The sequence below is a fragment of the Eleginops maclovinus genome, chromosome 11, assembly GCF_036324505.1.
Source record: "Eleginops maclovinus isolate JMC-PN-2008 ecotype Puerto Natales chromosome 11, JC_Emac_rtc_rv5, whole genome shotgun sequence".
Taxonomy (NCBI): domain Eukaryota; kingdom Metazoa; phylum Chordata; class Actinopteri; order Perciformes; family Eleginopidae; genus Eleginops; species Eleginops maclovinus.
Genome location: NC_086359.1, coordinates 6,273,650 through 6,291,899, shown reverse-complemented (window position 1 = coordinate 6,291,899; position 18,250 = coordinate 6,273,650). Strand labels below are relative to the sequence as shown.

The 18,250-nt window shown below is 40.8% G+C and overlaps 1 protein-coding gene across 1 annotated transcript in view; it reads left to right on the top strand.

Moving 5' to 3' along the window:
* The window catches only part of lrch2 (leucine-rich repeats and calponin homology (CH) domain containing 2), a 34,309-nt gene that overhangs the window by 10,971 nt on the left and 5,088 nt on the right, over positions 1-18,250 (top strand). The window contains exons 5-19 of the mRNA XM_063894909.1: positions 2,363-2,499; positions 2,686-2,816; positions 3,296-3,383; positions 4,103-4,196; positions 4,326-4,423; positions 4,556-4,623; positions 5,528-5,632; positions 5,968-6,036; positions 6,385-6,444; positions 7,565-7,613; positions 7,762-7,902; positions 8,156-8,206; positions 8,305-8,368; positions 10,157-10,269; positions 17,506-17,643. Coding sequence (XP_063750979.1) covers positions 2,363-2,499; positions 2,686-2,816; positions 3,296-3,383; positions 4,103-4,196; positions 4,326-4,423; positions 4,556-4,623; positions 5,528-5,632; positions 5,968-6,036; positions 6,385-6,444; positions 7,565-7,613; positions 7,762-7,902; positions 8,156-8,206; positions 8,305-8,368; positions 10,157-10,269; positions 17,506-17,643 — 1,406 coding nt within the window. The remainder of the gene's footprint in view (positions 1-2,362; positions 2,500-2,685; positions 2,817-3,295; positions 3,384-4,102; positions 4,197-4,325; positions 4,424-4,555; positions 4,624-5,527; positions 5,633-5,967; positions 6,037-6,384; positions 6,445-7,564; positions 7,614-7,761; positions 7,903-8,155; positions 8,207-8,304; positions 8,369-10,156; positions 10,270-17,505; positions 17,644-18,250) is intronic.

The following is an 18,250-nucleotide window of genomic DNA, read 5'->3' as shown; positions in this document are numbered from 1 at the left end:
AGAACTGGAGTGATGTGATCCACTCTCTTAGTGTTAGTAAGGACTCCAGCCGCAGCGTTCTGAATCAGCTGCAGCTTTCTAATGGGTCTCTTAGTGAGACCTGTAAAGACACCGTTACAGTAGTCCAGTCTACTGAAGATAAAAGCATGGACACGTTTTTCTAGAACCTGTTGTGACATTAGTCCTTTAATCCTAGATATGTTCTTCAGGTGATAGTAGGCGGACTTAGTGATTGTTTTAATGTGACCGTTGAAGTTCAGGTAAGAGTCCAGGACTACACCTAGGTTTCAGGCGTTAGCTGGTGTTTTGAACATTCCTGACTGAAGCTCAGCACTGACTTTTTGTCGTTGCTCCTTTGTTCCAAAGATAATTACCTCAGTTTTGTCTTTGTTTAATTGGAAAAAGTTCTGACTCATCCAGTCATTGATTTGTTCAATGTACTTACTCAGTGTTTTAATTGGAGCATAGTCTCCTAGTGAAATGGTAATGTAAATGTGCGTATCATCTGCATAGCTATGGTAACTTGTTTTGTTGCTTTTCATTATCTGAGCCAGTGGAAGCATGTAGATGTTAAAGAGAAGAAGCCCCAAGATGGAGCCTTGAGGAACCCCACATGTCATATTTGTCAACTCTGATGTGTAGCTGCCTATAGAAACAAAGTGTTTCCTGTCCTTTAATTAAGATTCAAACCAATTTAGAACTGTTGCCAAATGCCCCAACCAGTTTTCTAGTCGGTCTAGTAATATGTTGTGGTCAACAGTGTCAAATGCAGCGCTGAGATCCAATAATACTAACACTGAGATTCTGTTACTGTGTAAGTGGTTGCCATGATTCAGGGCACTTTGGTTGGTTAAGTGTGTTCAGGTCACATGAGAGTTTGAAGTCTGTGATGAAAGGCAGCCGCAGAAACCTTTCCATTCTCTGCATGCATTTGAATTATTGTGAGTGAATTTATTTAAAATATTTAACACTTTCACACCCGTTAATGTGGAGAGAAGAGCTGTGAGACTAGAATATTTTAAATGGAAATCTGCATTTCAAAGGGTTTGGTACATGGCAAAGAAAATGTACTGTGAACAACCGAACAAGTTTGATTATGGGAATTGTGGGATATTTCTTTTTTGGGGCTTGACTTATACTAGAGACAACAATTAAAAGTCAAGTGCTTCCATTTTGATTGAGTTCCCCATATTTATAGAACAATAAAAACTAAAATGCTGGAGTAATCCTTTAAGATGCCATATTCAGTAGCTCAGCCTGGAAGTCTGATCTATGTGGACGTGACTCAGGGTTATGCTGTACTCCTCTTCAGAGTTGGGTGTAACGCGTTACAAAAGTAACGGAGTTACAGTAATGTATTAGGCCTACTTTTTGCTGTAACGTAGTCATATAACGCATTACTTCTGAAATTTGGGTTATTTAATATCCGTTACAATTCTCAGTAACGCAGTTGCAACACATTTTAACCCGAAATGATGTGGTCGTTTGTTTCTAAGAATGCACAAACATCGCGAGACATTTCGACACCAGAGAAATAATTGTGGGGGTAGAATAGTAACTCAGTACGCCTGTTTATTATTGGTTAAGAGGGCTGCAGAAACAGATTCGCGATTTAGAGCTGCGGGCTCACAATGCAGAGCTGCGGGCTCACAATGCAGAGCTGCAGGCTCACAATGCGGAGCTGCGGGCTCACAATGCGGAGCTGCAGGCTCGGATAAAAGAAAAGAAATGCGCGCAGGTCAAAGCAACAGAAGATAACTTTCTCTCTCGGTCTGCATGCTGGTTGAACCCCGAGAAGTTAAGAGACCCTGTGTTGAAGATATGCAACCTCTGTCCTCTGTGGAATAGCCGACTTTCAGTTTGTCAGCAAAATCCCCGTTAACACACCAATGACAAGGTGAGCTAACATTTCCATAGAGACTCGATCATATACAGCAGGTTACAGGGCCGTGCAGAGGCTCCACTAACATGTTAATAACACACAGAGACGTAATGTTACCGGTATCAAATGTTATTCAGCCCAGTTGAATTTAATTTCAGCATACTGCCACAGATAGCTTTAATTATTGAGCTGCAATAAACTACATTTTAGTATTTAGAGCCAAACTTTAGTGGTTATTTTTGGTGAAAGTAACTCAAAGTAATGCAAAAGTACTGTAACGCATTACAGCTCAGAGACAGTAATAATGTAATGTAACTTATTACAGTAAAAGTAATATGTAGCCTACTGTATTACATTTCGGAAGTAACTTGCCCATCACGGCTCCTCTTATGTCTAACCCACCAGCATATCAAAGCATACAATGTGTGGTTAGCTGTGCATCCCAATCAACAAAAGCTTTCCTCTGGTCTGCGCTTACAGAGTTGTCCGACCTACCTCTCATCCGCCTTGACTTTTCCTGCAATAAGATCACAGAGATTCCTCCGGCTTACAGGAAACTCAGGCAACTGCAGCACATCATCCTCGATAACAATCCCATGCAGTCTCCACCCGCACAAGTAAGCGCATTTACACATGTAATTCACATTTGTGTTTAAATATGTTGTCAACATGATCACACAAAATATGTCTATGGTTTCCCCGCTACAAATCTGGTACAATCGCACCATCTAGTGGATGACTGAGGGATATTTACAACTCAGACTCCAGAAACACATTGTATTGTGTGCATTTGTACGTTTCAGATTTGCCTCAAGGGCAAAGTGCACATATTAAAGTACCTGAACATCCAGGCGTGCAGGATGGACAAGAAACCGGACACCCTGGACCTCCCCTCCCTCGGCAAACGATGCATTCCTCAGCCACTCACAGATAGGTACTGACTCATTTATGGAGCTGCATTTAAAAGTTATTTTAATTAATCATGGTTTTGACTTATCATTTGGTCTTTAAAATGTCCAGAAATAGTGAAGAAATAACTATCGCAGTTTTTCAAATATCTTGTTTTTCAGTCCAAAAGAATCTGTTTAATGTGATATTAAACATATCCATATTTCAGATGCAAAACAAACTAATTTTCTGCCATTTCTGCATGAAAAATGACTTTAATAATAAACAATTATCAAAATACTTCAATTAAACTATGACCAGATTATTTTAGGTGCCTAATTATCGATACTCTAACAGAAATCACTTACTTTTATAAATCTTCTTCCATTAAACATTGTTTGCATTTTAACCTGCCCCCCTTGACAATAGTTTATGTAATAATTTATAATTCTGTGTTTGCAAATTCAATGTTATAGTTACTTTTACACAAATATAGACCTAATGAGCGTTTGTTTTCTTTTCCAGCATGGAAGATTTTTATCCCAGTAAGAACCACGGGCCTGACTCTGGAATCGGTAGTGACAATGGCGACAAGAGGCTGTCTACGACTGAGGTCAGAGTTCAAGCCCTAAAGATGAACTAATAGCATGGCCAATTCATAATCAAGTTATTGTGTTCTGCTTACCTCAATGAAACATGTAAAGATACGTCAGGCCTTTTGATATTTCTGATACAACGCTGCTAGCCTGCGAGTTTCATTTTTATTTCATATTCATGTTAATCTACAAAATAAATAAGACATAAGACCGTATGTATAGGCCTTGCAGTGGACTATTCAAAAGTAGGCTTGCAGAAATCAAATCGAAAGAAGCTGAAGTAGCCAAGCAGTGATTTAAAAAAAACTGCCTTAGGATCAACAGAACAAAAGCAGACTCAACAGAAGAATGACCGATAAGCATTGCAATCGGGCAACAGACTATCTATCGAGTTGAAAGCTGATTTGGCCCTGGAAGGACTTGCTTAACGATGTATAGACTTAGTTTAACAATGTCTTTGAGTGACATTTGGACAAACAGGTGATTAAGCATTGACAAGAGAGGGTGTTGTGGAAAAATCCTCAAGTTGTAGCATGTGTGGGAGTCAACCTCTGTCCCAGACACAGCAACCTCCCTACTGCTGCTGTCTTGCAAAACATTGCATGATAAGAAGACGTGTATTTTATTCTTGTGGGAGCAGAACAACATTAGAGACTCTCCCAGCCAACGATGCATTCAGTTAAATCCATGAAATAGCAAAAAGAGTTCACTTCTGGTTCTTTCTCCCCTCCTGCAGCCTTCAGACGATGACACAGTCAGCCTCCACTCGGTTTCAGAGACAGCCCGTGCCGATGCCCTCTCTCTCCTCTCCAAAATGGACTCTTGCAAAGGTTACCGAAAATAAGTATCACATATTCCCTAAAGCAATAAAAACGGGAGAGACACGGGGTGGTTGAATGAAGTGCCTAAAACATTTGAACGTTTATTTGATGACCGCGGATGCTTCCTCCCTCTATCAGATCAGGATCTCTATGACTTTATAGACTCCAACCCGGACGAGGATCCTGCTCTGTCAGAGTGTGACGGGCAGCAGAGCAGTCATGTGTCTTGTATAAAGGTATGAATCGATACATCAAGACATCAAGAGGAAGATACAAGCATAAAGAAAAGTAAAGAAGGGACCAGAAGAGATCAGATCCAGTCCTGTCGATGCATTTGTGACCTGTGTTTGTGTGTGTGTTTGTTGCAGGAACTGGAAAAAGTTCTTAACATGTCTCACCAAAGCAAAGATAAAGAGAACTGGAAGGATGAGTCAGGGTGAGTTTTTTATTCACTACACTTGCATTCTGATGCTTGCACAAACACGCCTTCTCTTAATCTTTATACAATACATGCATCTCCTTTTTGGGAAGCAGCTTGCCTTGACTTCTGAAGAAGAAAGGAGTTAAAGATTAAACAGCAATGAGTCAACATTTAGCTGAATGAAATGAGCCCTTGCCTATGGAAAATTCTGAATTAAATTTGATGATTCACAGAGACACTCATTCTGTTAATCCCAAGGTGACCTTTGTCATTTATAAATGCTGACACTCAGTTACCTTAATGCAAGACCGTTATAGGGCAACCAATTGAAGAATGTGTTGGCCACTGCTCGAAAAACAGTGATAAATTCCACAGCCATAACAACCTTTTTTTGAAAAAGTTATTTAGCTATATGACAGGAAATATCAAACTTGGAAAAATGGGAAGGTTGTATCACAGTGTTTTTCTGTGTTATATATTCAAGAAAATGTAATATCAGATACGGCATAGACATAAAAACAACACATTAAGTGGACTCAGCAGATTCCCTTTGTGTACTTAGAGTAAACTGTCAGCTATCAGTAATGCGTATTGTTTTTAGTTCTGTTAAAATTAAGTTCTGATCATTAATAAAAGAGGACTTGGGTGCCACGATAAAATCAAATATGTATTTATAGCGAGTATTGGTATCCTGGTGCATATTGGTAGTCCGTATAAAATATCTGCAAATATAACACGATCATTGGCTGAAGTGACTAAAACGGTGCATGACATCAACAACAGCACCATAACGTGGTCAAAAAGATGTAGACAGATCTAGATTTCGTGTTTTGACAGCTGTTTCTTCCCTTTGAAGACCTTTTTATGAACCTGTGAGTTTTTCTGGTGTTAATATCTTTCATCCTGAACTCTTTCCCAGTTCTGATAAGGAGCAGCTAGTGGAGGAGGAGGATGACGAGCTGAAGGAAGTGCTGGATCTGAGGAAGATTGCTGTCCAGCTTCTGCAGCAGGAGCAGCAGAACAGGTGTGTGGTTCTCACTTTTGTACAAGTAGCGTAACAAAAGCCATCCCATACTAACGTTAACTTCTAAAATACAAATCTTTCTGCTTTTACATTCTCCTGAAATTGCCAAAGCTAGATCTGTTCGCATTGACAAAAATCTCCACTCTTTACTCTGTGGTTTTATTCTCTGTTTCTCCGTATCCACGCTGATATGGTGTCTTACATCCCCGAAAACATCTCCATCTGCCTATGAAGTCCTTATTACTTCTCTCTCACTGACTCTCTGCCTAATCCTGATCCTCTTGTGTTCCCTGCTTTCTTCCTCATCTCGACATGTACTTTGCGGACCGCTCTAGACGACGATCCTTGATTTGCAGAGCGGAGAGTCTTATTCACCGACGGAGGGTGACCGGCCGGGCCCACAGGTAAGTGGAGAGACTTCCTGTATCGTTATTTACGTGGTGTTTCTCACATCGGGTATGCAGTCATGTACGAGTGAGTATGTAGAAAAATGGAATTGGCAAACTTTTGTTGTGATTTGGTGCTAGCTTTAGTGTTGTGTTGTTCGGACAACCTTTTAAAAAGATGCTCATCATACAGAACAAAAGCCTTTTGTTAATCATGAGGCAACATTTCTCTTGAATTCTACCCACCCAAATAGTTTCCCTTTTATTTTGTACACAGGTTAGTGAGTAATATGACTCAGTGCTTTTGTCACAGATATTGTTATTGTGCAGGGTGTTGTCAACACACAGTTTTGTATATGTCTGCAGATTTCTTAGTCACTCCGGAAGCTCAGGCAACAAGCCACGGCCCCCCCCTCAGCCTCGCAGGTACGCCACAGGTTCACAGTGACCATAAACCTAGTAATCATTTTGCTTTAATTGGTGTATTGTTTTATCTCGGCTGTTTTGAGATTAGATTTGTATTGATCCCAGTTTGGGAGATTCTTTCAGCACAAACAAGGCATATATATATCAACAGTAGAATATAAACAAAACAGTGTATATGTACGCGTCAATAGTGAAAGAGGTATACCTGTATCTTCATTTGTTATGCAATATTAATATACAGATTGAAGTTAGTGTACTTTTGATAGGAAATTAAGCTGCATTACATCCTAACGTTAGGGCCAAATACAGCAACGTGTTACAGTGTTACACGAATATGTATCCGACCTAACCCAGAAATGGGCTACTTCGCCTACACATAACATTATGCTCTTCTAATAATCATACCACATGCATTAAGTTGGATTGTAAGCAGGTTATTTGAATAAAAACAATTCGGCTATAGGAAGTCCAATTAAAAGCGACAGAGAGGGGCTAAGTAAGGGAAGAGAAACACTTCGACACGCTCAAACAATTGCTCCACTCCTTTCGTTTCATTTGACCGTTTATTTACAGGAAAAACAAGACAAAATACAATATATCCAAATGCCAATAACCGCAAGTGCGATGATACCGGATAAGGATATTGTTGTGGAAAAAGGATGCAGGATTCCAGTATAAATAGAAAGATTCTCCTCCCTTCTCACCCCCTCTCTTTGCATACAAAACCTCCCTGAGCAGGTGAGTGCAGGCAGGTTCAACAACCACTAACTCCGCCCCTAGCTCCAGAACTCACCCACCATCAATAATACGTAAAAAAATAACAAAATAATGAATAGAAACACACACACTTTTAATAAAAATAGTGCAAACATCCTTAAAAAAAAGGAAGAAATGTCAGTAGTCAAACTTTTATATCTAATTAATTATTTAGCCTGATATTGTAATTCTAATGTAAAACACTGATTGAGTCATTTTAAGTTTTATATCATCACATGATGACAGGTAATCAGCAAGCACTTGTACAAACAAAGTAACCAGAAGGATTTATTTAGCCTGATATTGTAATTCTAATGTAAAACACTGATTGAGTCATTTTATACTTCACCTTTTTTTATTCTAGTGCCTCTCTGGATGAAGGAAGCAGTGGAGCCTCAGTGCTGAGTGGACAGGTACAAACTCTTCTCACTTTAAACTCAGCAAACAAGTTTTGTGACTTCTGTTATTTGTGTTTATTAGGTCTCCCATTTCTCACGTGATGTGTTCTTTCTGGAAGATGCAGCGGAAAATGATTCTAATTTAATCGCCATGCTTTTTCAGCCGTCTTCCTCCTGCTCCTTTGATGGCAGCCTGAAGACCGATTCGTCAGATTCGGAGCCAAAGTGGCCCGACGTCCCGCCGGTCCTCAATCAGAACGAGGAACGTAGGAGGAACAAGTACCTGAGGAAAGATTATCTGAAGGTGTGAGCATGAAGACACGTCTCTAAGTGATGGCAGCATTTTAATTGAATGGCTTTCTGCAGAACAAACCCTCCTTTGTTGTCTGAGGATACCTTCAAACTCCTTGGTGATTTATACGTTTGGTGTGAAGTCATGCGGAAAGGCATCGTTTGAAATGTTTTTTTTGGTTTGATGGTTCATTGGCTTTGATTCAGTCATTTATTAAAAGGTTGTCTTCATTTAAAATGATCATCATCTCACCCTTTCCGGACAGTACAAGTGTCAGAGTGCTCGTAAAAATTCCAACGGCAACGATGATTCAGAGGTAGGTGTGAGAAACACCTTGTAGAAAAATAGCTAAATGTCCATCTTATTTCACCACTCAGTAGCTTTATCTGATTTCCATAAATGCTTTATTTTCAGGAGGGCATACGCAACGCAGATTTCAGCACCACTCTCACAGTGTTTGGACTGAAGCCAAGATCAGGTAAAACACAAAATGCATGAACTGTTTGTCGCATTGTTTTCACTGCAGGGGTATTCATGGGACAAGTGTGCAAACATTGTTGACGTCTTTGGTATGTGCAGTGGAGATTTTTGCAATATTACCTCTTTAAAATAAAAACATACTAGGAAGGATTTAAACCCCTTATAACTTCATAAATCCAGAAGAAAAATTGGTAAATCATATGAAATTAAAAAAGAATGAGACTAAATAATCATTTTCTACCCTGTGTAGTTGCTATTCCAATAAGTAGAAACATGTCCCTTACGTAGATTACCTGGGATTAGCTTAATACATCTATATTAAGTGCAGTTAGCTTGCAAGGACTTGTATGAACACTGAAGCATTGCTCCACTTTAACCAAAGGTTCATATCTGAAGCCAAGATTAGTTCTGTTTGGGTGGATTCCCAGTGTTCTTTCTCTGGAAGTGTGGAAAGTTTCTGAAGAACTGTTGATCTGTTTTCTGTCTGCGCACTCTCGAGGAAAGGGCGCAGAGCAGTTGTCGCTTGACAGCACGCGTTTTATCTTGTGCCATTATTGATTTATACTGTAGCTATCTATCAACACCAGTGGTGACAGGACAGATTCTTTGCTTCTAGTAGCACAATGTAGAAATAGTCTACAGAGACTCTACGCAGCAATTCAAAAGTCCTGCATTGTTATTACAGTATGCAGAGGTGGAAGAAATACTCAGATCTGGTACTCAGTAGAACTACCAGAGTGTAGGAATACTCTGTTACAAGTTGCAATCAAAATGTTACTTGAGTAAAAGTATTAGCACCAAAAAATACTTAACGTACTCATTATGCAGATTGCCCCTTTCCAGAATCATATATATTATATTTTTTGATTATAGTAATTAATGTGTTTATCAAAGCTGGTAAATGTGCAGCTGATTGTATGACTTTGTATGCTGCAGGTGTAACTGAAGTCTCATTTCAGAGTTGATTATATTTCACTTCATTGAAATGATGGTTGCAACTAATGACTGGATTCAACAATCGATGGTTGGGTTTAAAAAACTTTAGCTCTGCCCTTCAGAAAATAGTGAGAAATGCTTTCACAATCACCGAAGACCAAATGTACACCTTATATAATTATTTCTGTCTGCACAGTCAAACCTCTAACTCATTCAGTTACTTTAATTTAGGATAAAGAGGTCAACGAGCCTCACATGGAGAAGCTCGAGCCGTGTCGTTGTTTTAAATGTACATTATTTCCCCCTAGATTTTGCCTCCATACAGCTGTACTATAGTCCCTCCGTTTGTACTTGTGCTTCTCTTTGGGACTGTAAGGAAGATGTCATTTTAACTAAACAACCAAAAGAACCACATGATCTAGGAACCCAGTATCTAATTGAAAAATAACTTGGCTTATAAGAAATTTAGAAGATGACGGTTATATGGGAGACTCTTGGAATAGTGTCACACATTCAAAAGAAGATTTTTGGAAAACAATCGTATTGCATGTTTTAAGAAGCTGAATTTCAACTTTAGTTTAGGAAATGTACTGGCCTTTTGTATTATGGAAACAAAAAAAGTCACACACAATCTTTTAGGAAGACCATGGGCGTTGAGATGCAATGACTGAAGTTTCCCAGACTAATTCATTTTATTATTTTTATGTGGCGTCTAAACACAGATATTATCGAGATTTCCTGCTTGAATATCTTTATACACAGGGCTTTGGCTGGTGCAAAGGAATTTAACGCATCAATGGTAGCTGATCTAGGATATAAGTGTCTTCTTTGTATCCATTCATTATTTCAGCATTCACCAAAGGAAGCCGCCAGGAGTACGCCTCCACGGACCCCAGCTTCACCATGAGGAGGAAGATGGAGCACTTGAGGGAGGAAATCGAGCAGATAGGAATCCTTCGACAGGTCAGAATCAGAAGCTCCACAGCTTCTTTATGTTTACGCACAAAGCTTTGAGTCACTCAAAGGTGAAAAAAGCCTGCCAGATCCTGCTATTGTTCCAGTGTATATAACTCATGTCCACTCAGATTCTAAGAAAACAAGTCACACTGCATTGTTTATCAGTCCAAGCAATGACTCTATTCTGGGAGTCACAATACCAGGTATAACTGCACGATTATTGGAATTCCCATTGATGATACATTCATTACAGGCACAGGAGTTTCCCTTTGGAAATTACCAACTTCCTATACCAGTAGAAGTAATACCGAATGCTACATTGCAGTACTTCATAGTAGTAAGACAAGCAGGATTCTTAATTGACTGTTCCATAAGATTTACTGACTGTAAGGACCAATTCCAAACCGAACACTACGCACTCCCACTCCGTAACGTGACTGTCTGTCGTCACACACACAGCTGAACGAGGCACCCTTCTTTCACTTGGACGGTGTAAATACAGCAGCAAGCTTTGGGACGATCTCCCCTCTCTCAGACAGAGATAGGACATTTTCGTCACAACAATTTCAAATCATCATCTCAGCACTTGATGTGGTGGACCCTGCACACGAAGGAAGCAGTCAGTTTGCGATTGGGCCTAAATTCGGATTGTAGAGAGTAGTAGAGGTGAAATACTGCCCCCTGTTTCTCTGGAGCATGTGGCTGTGCCCTGTTACAGATAACCAGGGTTGGGAGGGTTACTTACTCTGAGTAACAACATTTAAACGTTATGTAACCAGATTACTTTCCGTTACTTTTGGGTTGCCTTGATATCAAATGCAGTGCAACTGAAAACAAGACAAAATTAAGATCTTAAACATACTTATTCTATGTAAGACAACAGAACAATGTCACCTTAGAAAAGAAGAAAACCAAGATATTCTAATGTGTCCTCTGCTCAGATACTTTATTTATACTGTAGGAAAAACCTGTCTTTCATTGAGTATATTCAGGCAGTAAATTATACACCAGAAAATGACAGACAGAAGCAGAAATCAAATCTGAGCTGACAGAAAATGCTCAGTTTTTTAGTTTGATCCATACCATTAAGCTCACACACGCAATTTGAATATTTTTGAATAATTTTGAATAATATATGAATATATGGGTTCACCTAAAGAACTAAAAAGAAGAACTGAAGCAAAGCGAGGGAAAACTATAAAGCAGATTCAGGCAGTAGGCGTATAGATTCACACTTAAAGTATGAGCCTACAGAACAGAACAGCTAACAAAGAAGAAATAAAATCTGATCCTTTTACAACAAACACTATATGCTCCTCTGTTCTGTTTTTAGTAACACCGTCATCCTGCTAGTAATCCCCAATTCTTAGAAATGAATCATCAATTATTCCAAATCTCAAAGTGTTCTTGTCCACGTTGGCTTTCAAGTCTTGACTCTTGACCTCGACCATTAAGTCAAGTCAAGTCTCGACTCTTGACCAATTGAACTTTTTATCTCAATAAAACCATTGTTGTTGCTGTTGAGAGATGACACAGCTTTCTGTTCCCAGGAAAGAGGTCTGAATGGGAACTGCTTTCAGAAAAAGAAACAGCAGTCACGGACTAGTTTCACATTTGTAAAAAGTACAACAACTCTTTGTCTGTCAAAAATCCTCCCACAATCATTTACAACAAATCTTTCAACTGCTTTGAATTAATTGTAATAATCAATAATATATTTATCCCTATTGTCGATACGAAATGAGGTTTAACAGCACTCATTGGACTGTCTGCCAACTATCTGCTGGACCTGTACCTGTACTGTGATGACTAGTTTCCTCTACCCTCATGCACAAACACAAAAAGGATTCCTCATGTTGACTGTTCCAAATCAGTGCTCGAATTACGTGGGAGCCAGAGGGAGCCGAGCTCCCATAGAGTGATGACTGGCTCCCATGAAAGCAACAAAGTCAAATTTTTGAGGGGGTCTCTCATATCTGAAGGTGTCTGCCATATATTGCATTGTAATTTAATCGTAAACAACACTCATTATCCATCCCTTTGCGGTCTCCAACCATTAAAGACGTTACATTAAAATAGGCTAATACCGGACGTGCTTATACGCTCAAGAGCGCAGCATACTGCACTTCACCACCACACCACTAGGCTACGTGAGCAAACTGGATAAGATCGATTTGACAGCACTCGCAAGTCCGAAGAAGTCACATAAAAATGTGCTTTTGAGGTAAAGACCAACAACACATCTTAAATTTAAATGTAATTGCCAGTTATGCCGCCGAAAAAAAGGCCACCTGCACCGAATTCATATTCGGCCCTGACCAGTTTCGGTTTTACCACTAAAAAAACAAAAATAGTTGCAGATTTAGAATCAGAAAATGGCCTAGCAACAGCTAGTTCTAGCCAGGCGCCTAACTCTACTGAGCCAGAGGACGTTGTGGCTACAACCAGTCATCATGATGTTTTAGCTGGGACACTTACCAATGACGATGAGGACGTTGAGGAGGAATTGGACGGAGAAGAGGCTGCGGAGACGTGGTCGGGGTCCGGGACCAATATGGAACTGAAGCACCTGCGCCACCTGCCTCAGAACTGGGGGCTCACACAGTGGCGATCGTGGAAGGAGAGAAATCCATGGTTGTGTACAAGTGAGAGTGGCCTTGGGTGCGCTCCCTGCCAGGCAGCAAAAACTCTCTTGCTCCATGAAAAAAAGACTGGGGTGCACCTTTCGGATGCATGGGTTAATGGGACCGTCAGTAGCTCATTGCAAAAGCAATTACGTAAGAAGATTTACCTGCACCGGGACAGCCTTGCTCATAAAAGAGCAGTGGAGATAGCAGAATTAAAACAAAAAGATGTTCTGCCCACCAAAGTTGTAGAGCTGAGTTTGGCTGCCATCGACGTTACATCAAGCTCATTTAGGGCGGCGTACACTATAGCCAAAGAGAGATTGCCATACACCAAAATGACGCCGATCATGACAGTTAATGAGCTTAATGGTGCAACAGTGGGCCCTGCACACCGCTCCGATCACTCCTGTGCTGCTATTGTGAAACATATAGCAGATGAAATGAAAAGAAGACTTGTTTCCCATGTCTTGAAACTCGACTCACGTATCAGCATAACGTTGGATGAAAGCACTGTGCATGGACGCTCCTATATGATTATCTACATGAGGTGCGATGTAACAGGTAATGGAGACGTAGAGAACGTGTTTTTGGACATTGTTGAGTTGGAAAAAGGAGATGCAGGATCTCTTTACAATGCGTTAAAAGACAGTCTTCAAAATGTGGGGATAGAGGCAGAATTTCTTAAGAGGAACTTCATCAGCATAGCCACAGACGGAGCCGCTGTCCTTACCGGTAGGCATACAGGACTCATTGAAAGACTTAAACAAGACTTCCCTCGACTGCAGGATGTACATTGCCTGGCACACCGATTAGAACTAGCTGTTAATGATTCTTTGAAGGCTGTGGCTGGGTGCAACCATTTTGACATTTTTATTTCAAAGCTTCATAGTCTGTATCACCAATCCACCAAAAACGCACGGGAGCTTGAAAATGCTGCTAGGGAACTAAACATGCAGATTTAAAAATAGGCAAAGTCTTCACAATCAGGTGGGTGGCAAGCAGTTTCCGGACAGTTAAAGCTGTGGTGAAAGATTTTCCTGTTTTGGCACAGCACTTTACAATGGCCAGCAAAGATGCCTCGCGCAACGGTGTGGAGAGGGTGAAGTATGGTGGCCTACTCAAGCATCTGACATCTACTGGCTTCCTCTCCGATTTGGCAGTGATGAAAGATGTGCTTCGTGAACTGCAGGGGCTCTCATTGAGACTACAGAGAAGGGACACGTCTCTGGTGGATGGCAGCAGACAAATCCATCAAACCATCGAGATACTGTCTGCTATGAAAGAAGATGCCGGTAAAACGGAATCCAAGATTCGCGCAGGCATAGCAAGTGGTCGGTTCAAAGGCGTTGTGCTTAGGGAAACGCAGCCTAAGATTAATAAACCCCAGTTTTATCAGTCCATCCTTGATAATCTCAGATCACGTCTTCCTGACAGTGAACTTATTGCCATGCTCAAGCCTCTAGATCAGCACTTTTGGCCTGCAGAGAGGTCAGACCTAATGCTATTGAGACGTGCGAAGTAGCGGAAATTCGCAAACTCCTGCTTGAATCTTCTACCGAGGCTATCGGAGGAATTCCGAGATGGAAGCTTCAAGGTTCTCAGGAGATACTCTAAGAATATCTCCCAATGCGCACTATACTCCGACGTTGAGCGGAGTGCTGGAGGGTTCTGCGGGTTTGCAATGAGCTGCGATAAAACTAGGACCGATTTGCTGTGCACGAGCTCACTGCTGCAATTCATTGACTGAAATGACTCCGTATGGACGACAAATCCTGCCGTGTAGCACCATGGATTAAGAGTGGCCACGCTGGACATCAGCATCATGAGACTCATACCTGGCGCAGTGCCTAGCCACTGGATCTGCAGTGGTTCCTATGCTCCTAAATCCCAACGAACAGCAAGGCTCGACTGATTGTCCTACAATGGGATTGTCTATATTCGTTCATGGTTACACGTGTTTGACAACCTGAGAATGTCATGTTTGCGTTGACTTACGCGCGATTTCCTATTGTTTGACAAGACATGGCTACATACTGCATAACATGTGCGCAGTGGCTAGCCTGTCCCTAAACGAAATTCAAAGAATATGTACGATTTCCGTATAGCCCAAACCCGGTCCAAAAAAGCAGAGCATCGGACTGAATCTGTTTGGCTACATGATCCCCGCGGTGTTACTGCAATAATGCTGTCTTGGGTTAATAGTGACAGTGCTGAGAGTCTTTGAAGTTGTTCTTCTGTTGTTTGAAATACCATATGGATCTACTAGCAATGTCCAGCTACGCTCAACGGAAATTGAAATGAAAGTTAATACTTATTGTACTGAGATTGCGATATGCATGAATAGGACAATCAAAAGTGCAATTGACCGATGTAACAACAACCCTAGAAAAGTCATGTGTGTTGTGCTGTTTTACTGTGAATGCACCTCCAAAACCATTCGACTATGCTGCTATTAATGACCGTTATAAAAGGGCCGGGATTCCAGTATTTACAAAGATGTCAGCGCGAAGTGGGGAGATTCGCAAAACTCCTCTGTGAATCTTCTACCGAGGCTATCGAGGAATTCCGAGATTGGAAGCTTCAAGGTTCTCAGGGGAATACTCTTAAGAAACTTATCGTCGCATGCCGCACTATACTCCCGACCTCAGCGGAGTGTGAGAGGGGTTTCTCGGTTTGCAATGACACAGACGATAAAACTAGGAACGGACTGCGTGCAGCGAGCCTCACTGCCCTGCTATTCATTGACTTGAATGGACCTCCTATTGAGAAATTCAACCCCGTGCCGTTTGTCCACTCATGGATTAAGAGTGGCCACCGGACATCAGCATCATGGATTCCTGGGCGCAGGCCCCAGCCAGCTGAGAGCAGGGCAGTTTGGTCTCTTTTGTCTCCGTAAAGCCCAACAAACATGATCAGAGCATCGAACTGAATTGTTACATGATGGGTGAGTTTTGTCTATATATGCGTTCATTGGGTTACATTATTTGACAAGTCCTGAGAATGTCATGTTTGCTGTTGAACTTGTGCTTTCTTCTATGTTGTTTGACAAAGCCATAGGCTACATAATGCATAACAGTTCACAGTCTAGCCTGTCCCTAAACTGAAATTCAAAAGAATATGTTTAATCTATTTCCGTAAAGCCCAACACGGTCAAACATGATCAGAGCATCGAACTGAATTGTTAGGCCTACATGATGCGAGTGTTTTGTCTATATATGCGTTCATTGGGTTACATGATTTGACAAGTGCTGAGAATGTCTGTTGAAGTTGCGCTTTCTTCTATGTTGTTTGACAAAGTCAATATAGGCTACATAATGCATAAGTTCACAGTCTAGCTAAACTGAAATTCAAAAGAATATGTTTAATCTATGTATTTGTATGTATTGCGATATTGGAATGAAATATGGACAATCAATAATATGTTTAAATTAAATGGAACCGATTTCTGTAAAACAAACCCCAAAAAATCTGTCTGTTGTGTTGTGCGTGTGTTACGTGTGTAAGTTGTGTCTACCGTGCGCAAAAGCGCCATTCGCACCTATTCGCGGCTATTTAATTGACATGTTAGGTTATGGGGGGGGGGGGCGGGGAGTCCAACTTGTTTTTATAAAATAGAGAGACCCCCTTGAAGACAAAAACATAATTCGAGCACTGTTCCAAATGATACAACTTCTGTTTTATGTGAAACTCAATCACCAAGATCCTTTCATGCACAGAAGGTGTGGATAGACAGCTGTTTAGAAAAGGGCAGCAGCAAGGTCAGGGTAAAATAAAATACTGTAAAACACATCTTTATCTGGCATCATGCATTACGAGGGCATTCTTATTTAGATGTGAAGAACATAGAGGGAGGAAAGGGAAATATATATATATATATAGTATACAGCTCCGGAAAAAATTAGGAGACCACGCATTATCCGTTTCTCCGGTTTTATTATTTATAGACATGTCTTTAAATTAAATGTAATTACATTTTATTGTATTCTATAAACTACTGACAACATTTCTCTGTGTTGGAATTCAACACACACTGGAATGGCTGCGATACATACAAACAAGAGTGACCTCTTAATTTTTTCAGATGTATATAGGTATAGGGGTTGGACACACAGAAGGACAGATGCTATAGTTATGGTGAAGAGAAGGAGAGAAATAGTGGTGACTTCTTCAGTAGAAGTTCAAACAATGAAGACACCGTAGTGGTATGAGGATACTTTATAAGACCTCTCAATATACCAAACAACACTAGAACTGGACTGTTACTTTTCTATTTGTATATATACAGTATATACAAGACATGCGACAAAAGACCAAAGACCAGACTTAAAGCTGGGACATTGCAGATATCGGCATGTGCTGTGACCACTCATCTCCTAAGTCAACATAAACACATTTTTTCACATTGCTGAATGTATTTGTCAACGCACCAAAGTATGACTCACTCACATAGTGCAGGGCAGGCCTGGACACTCTCCTAAGCACATTGGCTGGCATATTCATTTTATAAAGCTAGTACATAAAGACCAGAGAGGTACCTTTTAAAGGAGACATGTGAATGAACCAGTCTATATAAATACTGTGATGCCATGAGGTCATTTTGTGGATATGTTTGCAGAACATTGAGTCCAGACTGAAGGTGTTGCTCCCAGAAGATGTCGGAGCCGCTCTGATGGACGGGGTAGTTCTCTGCCATTTAGCCAATCACATCTGTCCTCGGTCAGTCGCCAGCATCCATGTGCCGTCTCCCGCTGTGGTAAGCACACTGAAACTCCTTGAAGTATTTTTATTTTTTTGCTACAAATACAACTCTGTAATAACAAACGAGCTCTCTCACTTGGCGTAATTAAAAGGGCCCTATTATGCTTCTAGAGGATTTCCCTTTCCTGAAGTGTGTTATATAGGTTTTTGTGCATGTCAATGGTGTGCAAAGGCTAAAATCCCGAAGTTCCTCCCAGAGGGAGTTTCTCTCCAACACACCCCCCCTCCCCCTTCCTAAAACGCCTTGATTAGACTCCTTTGTTTACTTGTTACACTTGCGCTTCTATTGGCTAGCGCTCGCACACATTGTACGTGCTAGGCTAAGGGTCAGGACATCTCTAAGCAGTTGACCTATCACAACAGAGCCAGCCAGCTGACCAATCAGAGCAGACTGGGCTCTGGTTTCAGACAGAGGGTGAAAAGAGGTGCCGCAGCAAAGGCAGTATGAGAAAAATAAAGAGCTTTTTGAATATTAAAGCATGGAGACATGTCCCAGTAAAGGCTCAAAATACAAATATGAATTAGCATAATCGGGCCACATTTAAAAGCTGGTAGTACTTATATGCATTGTTGTTTACCTATAAAACCCCACAGCTTTATGA